Source organism: Sardina pilchardus, chromosome 2, assembly GCF_963854185.1.
Source record: "Sardina pilchardus chromosome 2, fSarPil1.1, whole genome shotgun sequence".
Lineage (NCBI taxonomy): Eukaryota > Metazoa > Chordata > Actinopteri > Clupeiformes > Clupeidae > Sardina > Sardina pilchardus.
Window position 1 is genome coordinate 8,337,121 of NC_084995.1, and position 21,609 is coordinate 8,358,729.

At 45.2% G+C, this 21,609-nt stretch overlaps 1 protein-coding gene across 1 annotated transcript in view; it reads right to left on the reverse strand.

Annotated features, from left to right (window-relative positions):
* The window catches only part of epha4b (eph receptor A4b), a 113,455-nt gene extending 109,326 nt beyond the window's left edge, over positions 1 to 4,129 (reverse strand). The window contains exon 1 of the mRNA XM_062553630.1: positions 4,039 to 4,129. Within this exon, the coding sequence (XP_062409614.1) occupies positions 4,039 to 4,129 (91 nt within the window). The remainder of the gene's footprint in view (positions 1 to 4,038) is intronic.
* Positions 4,130 to 21,609: the final 17,480 nt, after the last annotated feature.

A 21,609-nucleotide genomic window follows, 5' to 3' on the forward strand; every position in this document is an offset into this window, starting at 1 on the left:
GAGTGTGTGTGTGCGTGTGTGCGTGTGTGCGAGTGAGCGCGCGTGTGTCTCTCTGTGTGTGTTCATGCGTCTCTGTGTGTGTGTGTGTGAGTGAGCACTTGCTTCCTGTAAGATGGTGGGAGCCCTTGTGAGCAGGAGGGGGACGTATGGGGAGGCCAGTGGAGGAGGCTGTGGGGAGCGCAGCCAGAGAGAGAGAGAGAGAGAGAGAGAGAGAGAGAGAGAGAGAGAGAGAGAGAGAGAGAGGGGAACAGAGGAGAACAGAAAGCGCTTTCAGCAGCCACTCTATAGAGGAGGCCAGGGCCGGCACTCCTGAATGGCCAACTGTGCCACTGCCTGGACATATGATGAGGGCTGCTGAATGGGTATCACAGGCCTGGCCCCACTCTGCCCAGCTACAATGAAGGGCATGAGAGAGAGCGAGAAAGGGAGGGAGAGAGGGAGAGAGGGAGAGAGGGAGGGAGAGACAGAGAAGGATAGAGTGATGGAAGGAAATAGAAGGAAGGAGAGAGACAGAAGAGAGAGAGAGAGTGTGTGTAAGAGAGCGAGAGATAGAAAGAGAGAGACAATTCTAATATTAGCAATGTTCAGTATCATTACTTACACAAGACAGAGGCAGGGGAAGAACAGACCGAGGGGCAGAGAGAGAGGAGAGAGAGAGAGGAGAAGAGAGAGACACAGAGGCAGAGATAGAGCGATGAGAGAGATGGAGAGGTGGAAGAATGTGCGGAGAGGAAATAGAGCATGGAGCCTTAAACGCAGGTTGAGACGGCACTAACAAATGTGCCCATTTGTCCCCATCTGTCTGCGGCAGCATTGTCTCCCCCGTTCCCAAGCCCGCTAGACAAACGACCGTGGAAATAATTAGAACTGAAATATGGGAACGCGACAAGGGCCACCAGCAGAACATTATCAGCACGCCGTCAGACTTCTCTATTCACACGACGCACCGACACTTTCCATCTGCAGACCTGGCGGAGTGTCCACCTCGGGGGGGATGAACCCCACGGTACACACCGGGAACACAACGGACAGAGCTGCCTCTGTTGAACGACACGTTTGATTCATTTCGTTTAGTTAAGCAAACTCACGTTAAGAGGCGGCTGTGTTCACAGCAACAGGGTAGCTAGCTCACTGCCCTCTCCCTCATGAAGGTGTTGTTGTCCTTTAGTCAGGAGCACAATAGATGGACGAGGTGAGGGAGAGTTGACCGGCTCCCTCTGCTGGTCAGTTGGTGAACAGTGCCGTGTTCTACCCCCACTCCCCTAGCCTATCTGACCCTATCGGGACAGCTTTAAGGAACGTGACCCGGTCGTGCGAGGGAAAACAATCCCATGCCATTGTATTCATATTTCAACTCGCTAACAGGGCTCTCTCTCTCTCTCACTCTCACACACACACACACACACACACACGTACACAAACACACACACACACACAGGCACACTCCTGGTCCCAAGAGGGCTTAAAATAACAAGCATGAGCCAATCTGTGAGCTGAGCGAGCAGCCACAGCGGGTGAGCTGGGGATGAGGGAAGGCCCCTCTGCTTACAGTAGCCCTCATCACAGCCACTACACCAGACACAAAGCAGCCCTGCCTACCGGGAGCACAACTCAAGGAGCCACTGGATCACACTGGTCGCGCACACACGCACGCACGCACACACACACACACACACACACACATAGACACACACCTCCACATACCCACAGAACACTTGCACATATTACTGGGAACTTTTGCAGTGGATATACACAGAATGCAAAAGTGAAAGCTCACAGACACACAAACTGGTATGGCCAACTTTTGAGTAAAAACTCAGAAAGTGAAAGCAAAAAAATAGAAATAGAGAAGTTAGATACATAACAAATTATAACATATAAAATCATACAGAACATACAAACACACATACACACACTCACTCGTGCACGCACACACACAAACACAGATATTGTGCAGTAAGATCAGCCAATTAGAGCAATGGGGTTGGAGATGACTGAGAGGAGAGCAGCAGGGATGGAGACATCACTGCAGGCCACATCACTGAGCCAAGCCAGCCTGACGCTCACGCTCACGCTCACGCGCACACACACACACACACACACTCACACACGCACGCACGTATGCACACAAATACACACACACACACATACACACACACACACACACACACACACACACACACACAAGTACACACTGTCTTTAACACAGATATGAGGAGAAAGGCTTCCTCTGGCATTGAAGGAAGGGGAATCCTTCCTCTTCCATCCTCCTCCTCCTCCTCCTCCTCCTCCTCCTCCTCCTCCTCTTCCTTGTCCTAATCCTCACTTCCCGGGGGTACCAAACCCTGAGTTAGGCAGGAGTGGTGTTTGGATGTTGAGCATTGGTGGCTGCCACCCCAACACTACAATGTGATTTCCCCCATCTCACGGCAACCATTTATCTAAATCAACACGGGGTTTCCTGCGGTTAAATAAGGTTTCATCATCCACTGAAATCGCATGATGAATTTTTTAATAGTTGTGTTGTTCAAGCTTGTAGGAGAGACGGTATGTGTGTGTGTGTGTGTGTGTGTGTGTGTGTTTGTGTGTGTGTATTAACTGTATGTATTTGATCACGTAAGATTTAACCTATGTTTTCTAGTTTAGCTATTCCATGGTACAGATCTTTAATAACTATTTTTATTAACACTGATGTTCCTTAGTGTACTAATATTTTTGTATCTAATATTTCAATAAATTGTGTTTCTTTAAACTAGTTTTGATTTCGATCGGAATGTCCAAGCTGCACAAACCCTGTTAGGATCTGATATTGGTGAGCCACAAGTCAAGAAAATATACTCCGATACGAAGTATTATTCATTTCCAAGTTCAGGACTAGAGTGATGACATATTTCAAGGCTAATACACTCTATTACGAATGCAGCAGGATGTCTTTGAAGTTTTCCTGCGTATTTGCATACCCAATACCCTGAACAAAACGATTGTTGTGCAGTCCCAATTGGAAATCCAAATAGTAGGAATACATTCACAACACAACGTAAATGGGCTAATGAAATCCGCTCAGGACAAATCATATTCCAGGTAGTTTCATCTCAGAACATTTATAGGGTAAAGTGAAACGGTCTTTCGGTTCGACGACAAATTCAGCGCGGAGAGTGAACATTTAGTAGGCTATATTTCGGAATCAGCCAGTGGCTGGTTTTAACCATGGGTCAAACCAGCGATGGCTTTGAGGGGGAAAGCCTCGGATGGCGTCTGAATGACACCGTCGGGTGTTACCAACGCCAGTTTCCTAACAGTTTCATCCTGGATTATTTCGCAGGATCCAACTATGCTCCACAGATGTGTAAAATGAAACACAAACCCGCAATTCGTTTTCTAAAGAATCCCCTCTTTCGCCGTGTACCGGTGTAACATGTCTGATCCCAACCCTGTACACCCTGAAGTGCCGTAGAAGATTTAAAAAGCGCGCACGTGGGGATGTTCGATTTCTCTCCGATTTATATCAAACCAAAGCTATATAGCATACTGACACGTCTTCTCAAATGTAGGCTATACTCTATTCAAGTCATAATAAGAGCCCATACTAAATATATGTCTGTATACGTGCTGTGCGAGACGCGCGTCTTTGGAGAGTGTAGGACAGTGTCCACAGGAAAAAGCTTCACAAAATGGGTTGTGAATTGTTGCCCTATTGCAATACACAAGTTCTTCGCAGAAATATATTCTGGAGTTACGAGCCTCCGAAGAAGATGTAGATGAAAGTGGCTTAGCTTATATTTGTTGCCCACCTTCGCTGCTCATAGATGGCTACACACTATTCAAATTTAATGAGTTTGCCCTAGAAATAAACTGAACGTTGAACAATTCCCTTTGCTCCGTGACCGCTTCCCTCATCTTATAATACATCATTTATGGAGTACCACAGCATCCGAGCGAAGAGCTGCACTTAGCTGAACTAAACACTCGAGTAGATCCCCTCACCAAAAAAAACCCGTGAATTCACCCGTTTCAAACGCAATTTAACGAAAACCATACCTTCGTTTTCAGGGTAATTCCTTAAGGCCAGTGTCGGTACGAGCAAATGTAGAAGAAAGAAAAGGGATGGATATATCCAAATGAGTGCCATTTTCAGGCTGCTCTGTGCGCCCGCTGCATCCCTCTGTACAAACTTACTGAGGCTCGCGACCGAGCGAAGTGAGTAGCCTAGCGGAGCGGGAGGCGATGAGAAGGAGGGTCCTAAAGCCAGCCACGGCATGTCAATCACAGTGCGCTGCCAGGGAAACGACGAAAGAAGACCCCTCAACGCAGATACGCACCCGCGACGTTAAAGGCACAAGATTAAGACCTCAAACCACCCACTAAGCAAGAGCAAGCCCTCTGTAATGCCAACTAGAGAACAGCTCATTTTATTTTCTCGTTTAAGGTCTATACTCTGTCACAGTAGGCCTGTTTAATAAAATACATGTAAGAAGGTGAAGCATTGTTAAATAGATGTTTGGTATAATGTTACACAAAACCAATGTTTTGGCCTACTGTGGCACAGAGAGATGTCTATAGTATATTACAGTGCACACTGGATGTGTTTGATGGGGGCATGTATTTGCTTACAGCGCATGTCATATGTATAGAATAGCTGTTAAAGATGCAAGTATGTGAAATGAATGAAACCATCATGTCATTAAGGTTGAACTTTTTTCTAAATCATCAGATCTTCTCCATAGCAGCACCACTGACTCTGCTTGAGCTGGGGACAAAATGTAGGATTATTTGCTAAACGTCCAATTAAGATGACGATTTATGTTGCATACAGTCATTACGCCGCTGACCCAATTCCCCCTCTATTGAGTAAGAAGAGTGAGGCAGCAGCAGCCTCCTCGCTCCCCCCGCCGCTGGTGCACACTGCACATTCCTCTAGTGACAAAACCCCTGCTCTGTCATGCATTCCACTGTCGACAGCATGACGCAGCCCCTAAATCCAGCCAGCTCCCCTTCCTGACCTCCTCCCCCCCCCCCCCCCCCCACACACACACACACACAAACTGCCGACCCCTCTCCAAGGGCGCAGTCGTCAGTCATGAGACCAGGGGCACGGGGAGAGGGGCGGCCATGGGGGGTGGGGGGGTTGGTTTAAATCTTCAATCTTGATGACAGACCGCCTACACAAGAGCCCCATAAAAAGTGCACAATCAGCTCACAACTGCTACAAACTCCAAGGTTTTGCATCAGTCATGAGGAGGAAGAAAAAAAAAACATTCCAAGGCTTGCATCAGTCAAATCCTAATGAGTCTGAACATTCCTCGCTGCTCTTTTCAGTTTTCTTTGGCAGGAGAAATAGTACAGCAGCTCAGGGGCACTCGGAGAAAAAAAGAGATGGGATGCGACAACAACCCTTTCCCCTTTCCTCCTTTCTCCTTCTCTCTCTCTCTCCCTCTCTCATTGATGGGTGAATGTGGTTCTTTGGAGGCATATGACCGGCATCAAAGCTGGACGGCAGCCTGCCGGAGGAGGAAGTGGCCTTTCTCCCCGAGACTTTCTCTCTCCTCCTCTTTTCTAAAGGCCTGAACTCCGGTCACCTGCTCCCCCCACCCTCCTCCCGCTAAAGGTCACTTGGTTTTCCTCCAATAAGCACAGAGCACAAAAGTGTGTTGCAACAATCTCTGCAGCACCATGGACTACTGGGAAAGGAACACACAAAGCTTGCATTGTAGTTCAATAGATAAATAATGATGCTCATTAAATGAATATGTGGCTTTGACATGCAACATTAAGAAACAAAACACAACACAAGTACTCTCTCTGCACGCTGTTGAAACCTCTTCATACCAATTTAACACACACAAGTATAGCGTCACAGTATTTACAATTTACACAACAGCCGCATCCACAAGCTTTATTGACCAAATTGATGTGTGTGTGTGTGTATACTGAGGTTCGGCTTCTCATCTCTTTGATTGCCCATGCCACAGATGTCTGTGACTCCCTCTCTGCCCTGAGCAAGTGGTGTTTTAAAACGGACAAAGTCTGCGGATGAAGAGGGGGTCACCTACCACGCTGGCTCCTTGGAGGAACTCTTGCTCCTCTTTGAGAGTCGCTCACTCGTGGGTTAATGTCTCTATTGTGGAGGGCCAAACGTTTAATGGCCTCCAGCCCGGTGCTCGCATTCAGTGGGAAAGAAAGGCTTTTTGTGGGGGGCACTGAGCCGGGGGATTCCACCACATCATGAGTTGGCAGACGGGATGAAGCCCATCTAGAGGAGGGGGGGGGGGGGGCAGAAAGCTAAAGGATGTGTTTGTTTGTGGGAGCGCGGACACACAGCAATAGAATGAGAATGTGTGGAGAGAGGGGAAAAATGACATGAAAAAAGGGAAAGGGAGAGGGAAAAACTGAGAGGAAAGAGAGAGAGAGAGGGAGAGAGAGAGAAAGAGGGCGAGGGAGGAGTGTGAAAGTGGTGGGAGAGTGAAACAAAAACAAACAGACGAGATGAGAATGAAGTAAAGATGAGATGAAAAAGGGAAAAAAGAGTCGGAGAGTCTCGGGATAAGCCTCGGGATAAGAGTCGAATCCAGTGCTTAGCCTTCACTGAGACCCAGACCTCCCCACTGCAGAGGCTAGGCCCCTGGCACAGGGCAGATTGTTCTTCAGCGATTCATCATGCCAGGATGAACCTGAACCAGTCAGGCCCGGAACAAAGGGCAGGGAAGAGAGAGGGACAGAGAGAGGGGAAGGAGGAGAGAGAGAAAGCCAGACGGAGCATGTCTGTAAGAAAGAGAGAGAAGGGAAGATGACAGAGTTGAGAATGTGTGAGTGAGTGTGTGTGTGTGTGTGTGTGTGTGTGTGAGAGAGAGAGAGAGAGAGAGAGAGAGAGAAAGAAAGAGAGAGAGAGAGAGAGAGTGTGTGTGTGTGTGTGTGTGAGTGTGTGTTTGAGAGAGAGAGAGAGAGAGAGAGAGAGAGAGAGAGAGAGAGAGAGAGAGAGAGAGAGAGAGAGAGAGAGTGTGTGTGTGTGGGAAAGCCCCAGCACACAATGCATCCAGCAGCCCTGTTAGCCTGCACTTTCAGTGTGGAATCCCAGCCTCAGCTCACACTGTGGCAGGTGGCTATTCAGCAGCATCCAGCAGCCAAGCACCGCTCAGCTCACAAAGGCCTGCTGCTCACTAAAGCCCAAATGCACACACACACACACACACACACACACACACACACACACACACACACACACACACACACACACACATTATGCAGACATGCACATACACAGAGAGACATACACACAGACACAGACACAGATACACACACACACACACACACACACACACACACACACAGACACAGATACACACACACACACACACACACACACACACACACACACACACACACACACACACACACACACACACACACACACACACACATTCTATAAATATACACAAACATATGCTTACACACTCCCTCTCAACGCAAATAGACATTCTATCACATTCAACATACAATCTCTCTCTTTCCCTCTCCCTCTCCCATTTCTGCTTCTCTCTCTGAGAGATATTCCCCTTTTCTCTCTGTCACTCCATCTCGTTCTATTCTTCCTCTCTTTTTCTCTCACTCCCTCCCACTCCCTCTCTCATTCCGTGCCATTGTGTGCACCTGTTGCTCTTGTGAGACAGGCCTACTGTTGGGCTGCGATAAGGCCTTTCATAGAACAACAGCAATGAATTGGCCTAGTCCTTCTCTCATGCTCTCTCTCCCTCCCTCTCTCTCTCCCTCCCTCCCTCTCTCTACCTCTCTGTCTTTAGCGCTATTTCAGCTTGCCGTTTTCTTTTTTCTTTTTCACCTTTTTCCCTTTTTCCCTGAGATTTCTCTGGGATTTTCTAGGGAATCGGCCATGGCCTGGTCTGGAAAAAAGATTTACCTATAGGGGACAACAAGCAATGTTTTCCTGCGGTAATTCAAATTGGTTTTTAATATTTGAAGATGTGGAACAGGATATTTGTGTTTGATTTATTTATTTAAAGGGATCCGAGATGAACAGGGCTTCGTCAGGCTCAGGAGCAGGAAACCACCGTAATTTCCTGTTCTGGCTTGAGGCCGTACGGGGGCACTGTCACTCAAAGTTGGGGTTCACTTGCGCACCACTCTCTGGCGGATTTTGGACTTTTTTTTTGTCTGGGGACTTGCTTCTCTGTGCCGTGCACTCATGTCTTTCTGCATCTGTGAGTTGTCAGATGTGATTCGCATCAGATTTAAAAATGATCGATGTTGAGGGATGTACTCAAGAGAAAAGTAGAGAAAATACACTTGGTGTGAGACTACAACAACAGCATGTGCACTCCCGCCATTTTGCAATTTTACTGCCAGGTCAGTGTACATTTATAGATACATGTACAGTATGTGTGTGTGTGTGTGTGTGTGTGTGTGTGTGTGTGTGTGTACATATACATCTATCTATCTATCTATCTATCTACAGTATCTATCTATCTATCTATCTACATTATCTATCTATCTATCTATCTATCTATCTACTGTATCTATCTATCTATCCATGTAGAAAGCAAACCAGAGCATATTGTTATACCATATAACTTCAAACATGTCTCACCTGGTGTGACTACAGGTTGCAGTTCAGTCAGTTCGGGTGCTGACTGTGCATGCTAAAGTTCTGTTTACATGCCATTAATGAAGACTGTGGCGGCAAAAGTTTAAAATTGTTTTACATGAACTGATTTGATAAACACATTGTAATTAAATAAATAAAATGAAATATATTATGGTAACCTCCTACTGTCATGTCAGTATTGCTATTTGGATTGATATACCTTTAACGCTCAGTGAACAACATCTCACATTAAATGAATGATAATTGAAGCTCATCATTGGATAGCCTTTACTATGGGCAGGCATTCAGCATGTTTGAAATCATTATAATAATTATAATAAAAATTCCCATCTTCGCAGAGGAAAAGTTTTGTGTGAGAGGAATTAATGGACTGTATCATAGACACCTGTCTGAAATACGACCCAGAGCAGAATTTGGAAAATAAAAGCCTGGGCTATGATTTGAAGTTTTACAGTACAACTTACTCTAGTGAACTTCCATACTTTTACGTGACCTCTAACCAACTAATTCACTGTATACCATTCTCAGTGGGCAATACAGACTTCTAAATTGGTTGTAAGGTGTGAGTGAGTGCACTTTTTGTGTGTTGATTTGATTACTTAAGTCTCACTTTTGGAGTGTTGATGGATGGGTAGGATCCATCCTGTGCACTCTAGAACTGCTCTCAGTCAGACACAGACACCTGACCCCGCTGTGGACTGGCTGCTGTACATTGTACTCTCCCCTGCCACTCATTTACAGTCTGCTAGATAATGGAGACCAATGGGAGAGTATATGAAGGATGACTTACAAATGATACACTCACACACAGACAGACAGACACACACACAGACACACACACACACACACACACACACACACACACACACACACACACACACACACACACACACACACACATGCACGCACTAGCACACGCATACATAAACACACACTTGGATAGCCTACTCATGTACATAGACACAGACACATAAATACACACTGCACTTACTTTGACTTACATCTCACTTTATACTTAACACAGCTAGCCACAGCTGAACCTGTAAGCCAGCAAGAGTATCCAAATCATCTCCAATATATTTCCCCTCCAGAACCCCATCCATAATGTAACCTCTGACTCTGGTCTGCTTGGCTCTGGCCCTGACATGGCCCTGATCTGGCCCTGATCTGACAGACCCCTTCCACAATAGGCAACTAACTGTGGACACCCTCTTCCCTCCTCACCTCCTGTCCTGTCCTCAGCACACGACCCCTCCTCCCCCCCTCCCCCCCTCCCCCACTCCAACACCTCTCGGCAGCGTCCAGACCAGGCAGACGGCGGCGGCGGCGGCGGCGGGGAGAATCCATGTGTGATCTGTCACCATTTCTGCAGGCCGAGATGTCGGGGGGCTGACGGAGGCCCTCTCCTAATGGACACTCTGGGAGCCCTAAGCAAATTAGAGCGATGCATTACGCAGACCAAGCGCCTGGGAGAGAGAGAGAGAGAGAGAGAGAGAGAGAGAGAGAGAGAGAGAGAGAGAGAGAGAGAGAGAGAGAGGGAGAGAGATAAGGGTGTGAAAGGTAATGGCTACCAGCAGCGCTGTCTTGGGCCATGATGGATGACAGGGTTGACTAGCCCGGAGGCAGGTTCGACAGCTAGCCCCCGCGGCTAGACACGTCTGTAAACTTTCACACAACACACTTACTGTGTGTGTGTGTGTGTGTGTGTGTGTGTGTCTGCATAATGCAATGTGTTTGAAAGGGAAGGAGCATTGAGTGAGTGAAGAAGTGAGAGTGCATTAGGAAGTCATCTTTGCTGGTGTCTGTACATATATAGATTTGTATCTATCTTTACCCTCCTAAGTACTACACACCTGTAATAAGATCAGACTGATGAGCTGAGCCAAGCCAAGAAGTCTTTTTCATAAACTGCATCAAACTGCTCTGTCATATATCACTGACTAATTACATTTACATTCTTCTTTGTATATGTGTTTACTTGTGTACGCATTTAGCGCATTCTTTCCTGTTTCTCGTAAATGTTCTATACGGATGGCAGCTAGTTAGCTGTGCATGTGGAGCATTAGTAAACCTCACTCCCCGATGCCTCAAGAGCGCTGCTGGCATGAAAGCTATAGCAGCCTGGGCTTTTAGTTGTATTGTTAGCGTGCTCGACTCCCGATCCAAGGGGCTGCTGTTTCACGGGTTCGAGTCCGGGCATGTGCAGGGCTGGACCGCGGGGGTTCTACACGACGCAGGTTAAATTGGTGCCATGACCCGGATCGGGAGTGAGGTGTAGGGGGTGAGTGTAACGAATAACAGCTAGTTAGCAGTGCGTATGGAGCGTTAGTGAACCTCACTCCCCGATGCCTCAATAGTGCTGCTGGCATGAAAGCTAGCAGCCTGGGCTTTTGGCTAGATTGTTAGCGCGCTTGACTCCCGATCCGAGGTGCTGCAGTTTTGCGGGTTCGAGTCCGGGCGTTAGCAGGGCTGGACCACGCGGGTTATACAAATTATTTGATAAAAGTGAACTAACATTACAGAAATACAGAAATATATATTGATGTTATGGCTTTACTTTCCCTGTGACCTTTTTGGTAATTTGCCATTTCTATCTCACACTTTGGGTGCGTATGCATGTGTGCATGGTTGGTGTGTATTTGTGTGTGTGTGTGTGTGTGTGTGTGTGTGTGTGTGTATGTGTGTGTGTGTGTGTGTACTGTATGTGTGTGTGTGTGTGTGTGTGTGTGAGAGAGAGAGAGAGATAGATAGAGAGAGAGAGAGAGAGAGAGAGAAAGAGATAGAGAGAGAGAGAGAGAGAGAGAGAGAGAGAGAGAGAGAGATGGACTGCAGGAAGGATCCTCCCTGATCCCTGTAAATGTGTATACCTTGGTGACATTAGCAAGTATGTGTGCGTGACATTAGGACCCTTTATCCCTGCGTTATTGTGTTCTGTTCAGAAAGAGTGCTAGCGGCAAAGCGTGTTCTCACCGGTGAGACAGGGAGCTGTTTGTGTGAGGAAATGAAAACTAAATCAGGGGGAGGGCGGTAATAATGACAGATGGTTATCACTGAGGACAACCTCCTACAGAGCCATGAATCAGCCAAGGAGAACCGTGGGGATGGGACGCCCATAATGGAGTTAGACACGCGGATGGAGAATGGAGAGAGGGAAGCCAAGGAGGATTACTGGACAAGCCCCAGGTGTGTGTGTGTGTGTGTGTGTGTGTGTGTGTGTGTGTGTGTGTGTGTGTGTGTGTGTGTGTGAGTGTGTCTGTTTGTGTGTGTGTGTAAGAGAGAGAGAGAGAGAGAGAGAGAGAGCAAAGAAAAGGCTTGACAGAGACAACACAAGAAAGAGAGAGAGATCTTCCTCTCCCCTCTCTTCTCTCCTTTTTTTCAGTGTGATTTATAAACACATCAGCCTGCCTGAGTGCCATGCGTGCGGGCCTATGGAGCCTCGCCGCTGCAGGGGAGAGAGGTGAGCCGAGCCAATCATCATTCAGCCCCGGATCAGGGGCTACGACATGTCCCACGCTTCAGTCCCATCCCTACAAAGAGACAAGTGGGAGAAATAGCACTCATAAGGGAGGGAGAGGAACGCCTGGAGAACAGTCAGTCAAACCTGCCTCATGGATAAGGGAGGTGTAGAAGTACAGTAATAACAGGAAAATGATCTCATAAAAATGGCTACAGCATGGAGGATAAGTCGCTAGAGTACTGTAGGAGGGGGAAGGTGTGTTGGAACTGTTGTATAGCTCATGTACAATGGTGATAGGCATCCAATCAACATAAAATACGACCATGTGTGGGTCAATACGCCGTAGATGGTTTCTGTTTTTCATTTATTGCTCTGAAGGTGTCGATATTTTTCTGAGACACTTTATAAATCACCGTTGCCATGTTTATGATCAGTGAATGGGTCAGGCTAGGCCATGGTAATGTCGAGTCCAGCTTTTATGTTCGTCACAGAAATGCAATTACCACTTTTGAAAAAATCAATTGCAACACAAACCTGTGGGAGCCACACACACACATACGGTCGACATCTTACCGTCATCATGTGGGTCCAGTCATGGGGGGTGGCGATACGTTAACCATGCGTCCTTAAGCCCTGACAGCAGCGATCAACATTGACTGGTCAGTGAGCTGTCAGCTCTGGACCCTCCTGCCCCATCCGGGCAGGGAAAGAGGGATGGAGGGAGGGAGGGAGGGAGGGAGGGAGAGGAGAGTGGCCTCCGTCCCGTCAGGCTTCCCGCTGTGGCTCCAGGACACAATTACGGCCAGTGTTTCCAAACATACCAGAGCGGCCGTCAGGAGGAGGTCAAGCCCTGGGTATAATCTGCCACAAACAGAGGGGCCCCTCTTTCAGACCAGCGGCCTTTGATTGCGACCCCATTTAACCCTGTGGGGGAGAAAGAGAGAAAGAATAAGAGAAAGTTAGATGGAGAGAGAACGAGAAAAAAAGTGAGTGTGAGTTTGTGCTAAATCAGCCATAAGTGTCAACTGCCAACACTGGAGACACTGGTGGTGGAGAAAGTGTTTCAACTGAAAAATGCAATGCAGGAAAAGACAGAACAATTAGTTTCAGGCAAGAATCACATAGGCCTACACTTGATCTTCTGGTACTAATTAATCAGAATACATGTTGTTCTCTAAATGTAAATTAATTAGATATTTCGTTACTAAGATTGTGCAGACTTGTGCTTAAATTGTGCTTAAAAAAATGTCCTTTCTAATGTATGAATGGACGCCACCTTGTGGTTCAACTCTCTTAAATGAAATCAGGTGTCTTCAAGCCTGGGTCTCCAAAAAAAATGGATGCTTCGTGCTTAGATAGAGCATGATTTAAGAGTTGAAGTATGTTCCGAGTGACACTGCGTTCAGACAGATTCTGACATTTGCCTAGGTACATCTCCAAGACTGAGCATATGTCAACGAGTGAAATTCGACTGTTGCATCTGTCGACTTGCCAGTCAATATGCAACAATGAATGCCCGTTTATTTGACAACGGAAAGTGACCTCTGGCGAGCCACTGGGGCGAGGTAATTTTGCATCTAAAATGATCACTTCTGGATCAGCTGTGGCTTTCATTGGCGTTGAACCGTAAAACTTAGCAGCCGCGCGTCAATTTAAACCGTTTATTGATTGCTTGCTAGTGCGGGTTGCGACCTGGTAGGATTACAGCTGCATTTTAGGATTGCAGATATTCTTTTAATTAATATATATTTCCATACGCACGTTGTTATTTTCGATGCGCGTAGGGGTATGACAAATTTGAGAAAGAATTGTATCCGCGAAATGGCATAGCCTTTATTAAACTAAACTAGCTTCTCTCAAAACTTTGTAGAGATTGGACACAGAGAGAGAGAGAGAGAGAGAGAGAGAGAAGCCATCCAAAGACTGAACTAGAAAAAACGAAATGTGAGCACAAAAGTAAGTTTTTCAGATCAATGACCATGTAAAGGTCTGGGTATTGATTTGTGTGAGGTACTATTGTACAGAGAGAGACCTTTATAGTGGATTTCTCATCTTGTGAAGATGACCCCTATTCTGCTACTATGAAAAGATAGAATAACAATACCAAAAGTCTCTCATATCCAAACCCACCATGTTCCTATGTGAAATAAAGACTAGTCTTATCGTGGCAACTTTTATTGAATTTCATGAGAACACCATGAAAAGATGCCTCAAGCAAGGTGATTGGCTCCTGGTCTCAGGTCGTGATGTGGTCTGATCTGAGATGACTGACAGCTCAGGCTCCCAGAATGCTTCATTGGTAGGCTGCTGTAGCCACTGTTTCACTTTTCTTGGTCCTGCAGTGAAATGATTATATAAAAACTCCTCTCATTAAGATGCCATGCTGAAGTGGATTTCAGCCAACATTGTGGTGATGTTTGAATGCATATCAACAGCGAACAAAAGAAGTCTTGTGTACACCATAATAGCAACGGGGCATTTTGGGTAATTGTGGACAGTGGGAAGAACAGAAGTAGGTCTACATCAGAATGGGTTTTGGCACTCGTACCTTCTCTAGAGGATACACACACATGCTCCATAGTTCCAGTCAGATTAGCTCCACTGTTGTCCAATTACTGACTTACACAAAATGTTACAAAATGTTATTGCAAATGTGCGCATCTTCACACTTAGAATATCCCAGGCTGTTCAGTCAGTGTGTATGTGTGGTCTGTCTCTGCAGCAGATGAGGCCCACTCCTGTCCTGCTGTTTTACATTCAGCATCCCTACCTGGGAAACAAAAGCCCAGGTTGTAGGGTCTCAACCTTGAGCTGCTAGCGCGCTCTGAATAATTGACTGTCCTGTTCAATATTTAAACAAAATTCGGCAAGTACATCTTGTCTTAATGAAGTGTCAAGCCCAAGAGGGGTGTATAAGAGAGAGAGGGAGAGAGATGGAGAGAAAGAGAATCAAGCAAAAGTCTAAGCAGAAGGAAGCAAATGCATATTTATGTTTGTTGTTGTTGTTGTTTTTTCAATATTGATGAGTCAATATGAGTTGTTGTATACAAGACAGTGAGGCATATTAGTAAACAGCTGTCTTGCCAGGTTCTGTATTCAGGTGGGGTAATGTCCCCAGTAGAACAGCGATACAGCAACAGACCCTGTCTGCTGTCACAGGTCTGAATGGCCTATCCCACGGGCCTACACTTTAACCCAAACAGATGAGACAGAGCATTAAGAGAGAGCAAAATCCATTCTCCCAGGTTATTGCAAATCTTGGCTCACAGGGCGAGTAGTATTGACCAAATGTGATTGTGGATAGAGCAGACCCCACAGGGGAAGGAAATAAAGACAAGAGATGGAGAGAAAACTTAAATCGAAAGAAAGGGGAAGGAAAGTAAAGAAAGGAATCGAATGGAAAGGAGGCCAAGAAAAGCCCAAAGGAATTAAACCGCAAAGCCCCTCAACCTTTCCATTGTTTTACTATTGTCCCAAGCATGAACGAGTTAAACACCACAGCTGAAGTCTGCTGCTTCTTGTCATACCCAGACATGTCCATAGGTTAGTGAGCAGCTCAATCAGTATTCACATCCTCCTGGCTGGGGCCATGCAAATGACGCCATATATAGAACAATCAAGGGACTCTATACCGAGAGAGCTGAATTTCATTTCTAATCTTGACTGTCTCTATGGACCCTGAGTCCACCTTCCACCTTTTTTTTTGGGGCTGTCATTTCTAATCGGGCACTATGCTCACATCTATTGGCACAAGGATTCATCATGGATGCATAAAGCTCTGGCAGATTAGCCAATGCAAATGTTGTTTGTTTTGGACGTGTCTGGCATTCGTGTTAGTTCAAGGACACATCTACGAATCTTGTGATTCCAGCCCATCTCCCTCGTTATTTGATTTGGTATTGACTTAGGACGCACACCTCAGCCAGTAAAGACCCCGAGAGCCACTCGGCGGACAAGGAGCCGGAGCGCTGGCCCGCTCTCTCATATTAACGGGCTATATTATCATATTTCACACGCGGGCGAGCCGGCCGAGGTAATTACAGGCGCGGTGCTATTAAGCCTGGTTTTATTCCAGTCGTTTTCACCTCCACCGTCCGAGGCGAGAGGCCGCTGGCGCTGATTTCCCCCCGCGCTGATTTATGGCCGACACGGCCCTCGCCAGGCCATAAAAAATCTGGGGGAGAAACAGCCGTATGTGTCGCTGTGTGTGTGCGTATAGCCAAGGCAACACCAAGGAGAGTGCGACTGAGACGGACATAACACCCATAAGCTGTAAACCCAGCGCAATATTGGCAGTATTTAATGGATGTGATATAAATGAAAATGTTGGCCCAACAATTTCAGAGCTGTTTTGCGTTATTGTTATTGAGGCGAAAAACAGCAAAAGGGTATAAAAATGTTTATGGTGGAGAGGATGTGTGGTACTCAAAGTCATCTGAGCAGCTGTTTCTTGCAGCAACATAGTACAGAGAAATTAAATGTGCAGGCAAATCTTGTAAACAAAATGCCATCTTGCTGTTCTAAGACAAAAACAGGAAACATTGGAGGCCTTTGCTATTTTATTGTGTTATTTTCATAAGCTCTACTGTAATGGGTGGGCTGATTTAACTGGCCCCATTATTGTACAGTGCCAATTCTGAAGAAAGAAAGTCATTATAAGACTATGGCACGTACAAAGCACTGATTCAAGCATGCCTGTTTGTGGTTAGCCTTATCAAGAATCTAATTTCTAAATACCACAAGATTGTCCAGCCTGCAGCCACATAAGGCAGCATAAAGACGGTATTCAAGACACGCCTCTGAGGATGGCAAGTCATCCGCTCTGCTGCTCACTACAGTGCAGTGGCCAGGTCACACGTCCTGCATGTTGGGGTGATGTCCTGCATTTGGCACCAGTCAGTTGTATAGCAATGATAAGAGATCAGCATTTAGATATTTGTTTTTTCTATACGCATGGAATAGGAACAACACATGCCATAGGAGTGCATAGTTTATCTTCTGTGTAGTGCTATGTCATATGTAGCAACCTGTCTTATACAAGTTCAACATCCAGTAGCTGAGAAGAGCTCTTGAGAGCAGGGGAAGCGATCATCAGGAGGCTGTGATGGCTGTCCACCAAACTGCAAACAGAGGGCCTGCAATCTCACATCACAGAAAAAAATACTGGTTTCATGGCATAGGCTACAACAATAATTTCTCAGCATTGCATTGTAGCTAATATCCGAACATTGAGTGCAACTATGCTCCAAATGTAGGCCTGTCTATTGATAAGGGCACCCTACTATCTTCATTTGGGACAGGTCTAAATTACAACGGTGCCTTTGCTCTCTTTTGCAGGCCTGAAGCTGCATATTTTCTGGCAAAGCCATCTGTAACTTTCCCATTTGTCCACAAGGGGGTGCTGTGTAGCTATGCCAGGATCAAGCTGCTCTAGATTGCACTCTGGCTATGAGTATCAGTTCCGGCCTCAAGGCTGAGAGTATTCACAATGATGCACTCACAGGAAGTAGGGGTTGACAGTAAGCATGTTTAGAGAGCGTAGGTGTTAACCTGTCCGACACCGCATATGTCAACGTGTGGCTAGAATAAGGACACATCTGTTTACGGCTCTTATAGGCTTCACGTACGGCCTCACCTCCAAAATGACATACGCATTGTTTATACACATACAATGAATCAAAATGAATCCATTTACCCATTCGTGACCATATTGTGACAAATCTTTCCTGTCAGATAGATAGAAGTTTTTGTGAAAAACGACTTGAAACTACTTTATAGGAACAGACTCCTGTGTCCTGTAGAACGCACCTATCCAGACTCGAGTCTGATCCATTTCAAGGTGCTTTCTGGGATGCGGTTCTCCCTTAGTAATAAGAGGCAGTTGAATGCTTAGCCTCTCCGTGCTGATCTATGTGAGTTTGGACAAGCACCTGTTACTTTACTCATCATGAACATTATTCTGAGCGGTCACAGCTACAACACAACTACACTGAATTTCCCTGTTTATTTCAGCCATGAAACTAAATGTGAATCTTTTCATTTACTAAACTACATGTGGATATATAAGAAAACAAACCAAATATAAATATGTAAACAGTAAAAAAAATCAACATATATTTTCTCAGTTGAGATGTGACTTTGAATGTTCACATATACAAATGTATACATAAGATGTGTATAAAAAATAACATAATATACAAATATATCAGCCTGACATAATAATATTGCACTTTACAGTATTTTACATTCTTAAGTCAAGAAGACTGTGGAGGTCACATACTTGAATGTGCCTTGAGTTCAGGAGAATCGGGCAGCAATCATAGAGAGGACTTGGTCATGATGAGTTTGGAAAGACAACTGTGGAATCAATTCTTGTTCATGTGGAGGTTTTAGGTCATAAGTAGTTTTTCCTTTGTTTTGCTCTTAACCCTGGTTTCTTCCACCTATTCTGTCTCTTTTTAGTCCAACTTGTTTTACGTGTGTGAACAGGAGCCTTGGTAGTTTTCTTTGGGGTTCCAAGGTGACTCATGGCCCTCTTAGCCCAAGGTGAATTTGGATCTGAACATATGACTTTATCCTTCACGGTAACAAATCTGTAATAACAGAAGCAGTTTGATAAAGAACATCATTGTTAGATTTGGTTGCATTTTTTTAAATTGCTTTGGCATAATTTAGAATTTACCTTATGGCACGGATGGGACAAATTGAAGGTTGCTTAGTGTAACTCTTTAACTTCTGGACATCAACCTGGGTTGGTGACAGTTTTGTACAGTCACATGGCAAAATGGGCACGTTAGCTGTTGATAACATTACTCATTAGGAAAAGCACTTCATTACAAAAAGCACAGCTGAATTTAATCTGTATTGTTAGACATAATTTAAGATTGGCTTGACTAGATTAGTCTTTCCCCAAGATTTATAAATGTGAGTTTTGTCTTACACTGAACTGACCAGTGACCTAGACACCACAATATTTGAGCCGATTGAATCTCTAATACTCAATGAAAAGAAAACCCGAAACAACCACCTGTACTGAATATAAGCTATAACAGATTCCAATCCCAAGTCAAAGGTATATGTACACTATACTGCTCTGACAAACCTCTCTAGTTTAGATCATCGAAGAGAAAAGTGATTCTGTTCACCATATTGTCCGTAGACTTTAGGCCTACTATCCACACTTTCTTTGAGTATAAAAGCAATAGACAATGAGCGACTCACATGCACAGAGAGTGGCAAAGCACACGGCAATGCAGCAGAGAGCAACGACCACGTTCACCTCCATCCTGTCCTGTGATAGGTGTCAGAGTGAGAGACTCTGAAAACGCCTCTCTGTTTCTATTCTTCTATGCACTCTCTTTTTCTCTCCGTCTCTTGCACTTTGTCCTGTATTAGTCTGTTTCTGTGTGACAAACACTCTCTATCTCTTTTCCTCCCCCCCCCTCTAGCACTTTATTTCTAATGGGGAGGGGCTCCATTTAGCCCTCAGGCAGAGTGGAAAACCCACAGCCTCTCACCTCACTCCGATGTGGGCCATCTGTAACATTTACATTCGTCCATCAGGGGGTGCTGTGTAGCAATGCAAGGATCAAGCCGAGAAAGGCGATGATGGCGATCATCAGGAGACTGTGATAGCTGTCCACCAAACTGCAAACATAGGGCCGGCAATCTCCTCTGCTACGTCGCACACACACAAATAAATGCGTTTATGGACTAAAAGTAGGATGAACATGATTGTTTAGTTACCTCTTTTAGGAACTTTTGTGGCATGGTGCTAATAGACCTCCAAATAGACCTCCAAAAAGCCTTTGATACAGTTCAGCATGATATCATTTTAATTAAGCTCAAAGCTTTGGGATTCTCTCATACATCACTCCAATGGGTAAAATCATACCTGGTTGGCCGAGAACAGGTGGTAGATGTGGAAGGGACCTTGTTCACTCCACTTAAATTAACTTGTGGGGTTCCCCAGGGCAGTGTTTTAGGTCCTCTTTTCTTTTTATTATATGTTAATGATATGCAGTCAGCCATAGACTGTAACTTGTTTTTATTTGCAGACGACTCAGCTATTCTAGTTGCTCATAAAGATAAAACAGAAGTAGAGAGGCTCCTTAGTTTAGAGCTTCTGAACCTTAGGGATTGGTTGGTAGACAACAAGCTGTCTCTTCACCTAGGCAAAACAGAGTCTATTCTTTTTGGGTCCAGAGGCAAGCTGAGAAACTGTTTAGAATTTAGGGTAGTCGTAGGTGATGTTGAAATTATGGCCAAGAAATCAGTCACTTACTTGGGCTGTATACTAGACAACAAACTGTCTGGGGAAGGTATGGCTCAAAAAGTAATATCAAAGGTCAGTCAAAGGACTAAATTCCTGGCAAGAATATCAAGCCTCTTAGATAGTAACACCTTAAAAATCCTGGCCGATGCTCTGATCCAATGCCATTTTGACTATGCCTGTACATCTTGGTTCACTGGAACTACCAAAGGTCTCAAAAACAAGCTTCAGATTTGTCAAAATAAACTGATCAGAGTGATACTAAAACTCCATCCAAGAACTCATCTTCTTCCTGACCATTTCTCCAGACTTAGGTGGCTCAAGGTGGAAGAGAGGGTTTCACAACTCAAACTTTGTTTAGTTTATAAAAAAAGAAATAACCTGGCACCCAAGTATTTATGTAATTACTTTTCTAAAATTAGTGATACACATAATTATTCCACCAGGGGGAGTCTCACAGACTACAGACTCTGCCGTTTTAAGAGCTGTATTGGAAAGTATTCTTTCCTATACTCAGCAGTTGTCTTGTGGAATGGATTACCTCCCAACCTTAAACAGCTGAGCTCCTCCTACTCTCATTTTAAATCTTCAATAAAGAAATGGTTAGTAAACTTATAAACAAAAGATCTGAAGCACTAGGAATAGAAAGTGTATGGCTGTATGTCTGCTTGTCTGCTTGTCTGCTTGTCTGCTTGTCTGTCTGTCTGTGTTTTGTAGCGCATGTCTATGTCTGCTTTTGGCTCCCTTTAAGTCCTTATTGTCTGTTTTTGTTTTTGTATCTTGTTTGACCCCTTCCCCCTTTTCCTTTAATGTTGTATTCTATGTGCTGTTAGTCCCCTTCCATCCTAAGGACCACAATGGAAACAAGCCTTTGGGCTTTATTGTGTTTTTTATATCCTTTTGAACACATTATATTGTTCAATAAAGAATCAATCAATCAATCAATATATACCCTGCATTTTCAAAGTTTCAGGCCACATCAGGTCCACACAAACTTATCCCTCATCCCACCTATGGTGTGTTTCCGTCTGGTCATCCCACACTACAGTGATGTTCACTATGTTAAGTGACTATGGCGGCTGAACTATAACATACCACCAAAACAGCCTCAGTGCAGACTCTGTGCATACAGGGGATGTCCTGGACCAGTGATTAGGGGTATTCTTCAGAGAGAACAACCCCTGTGGGCACAGATTGGGTGGTCATATTGAATTACAATTGTAATCTGTATCTTCTCCCTAACATCCCCCGTTGCCTTAAACTCTG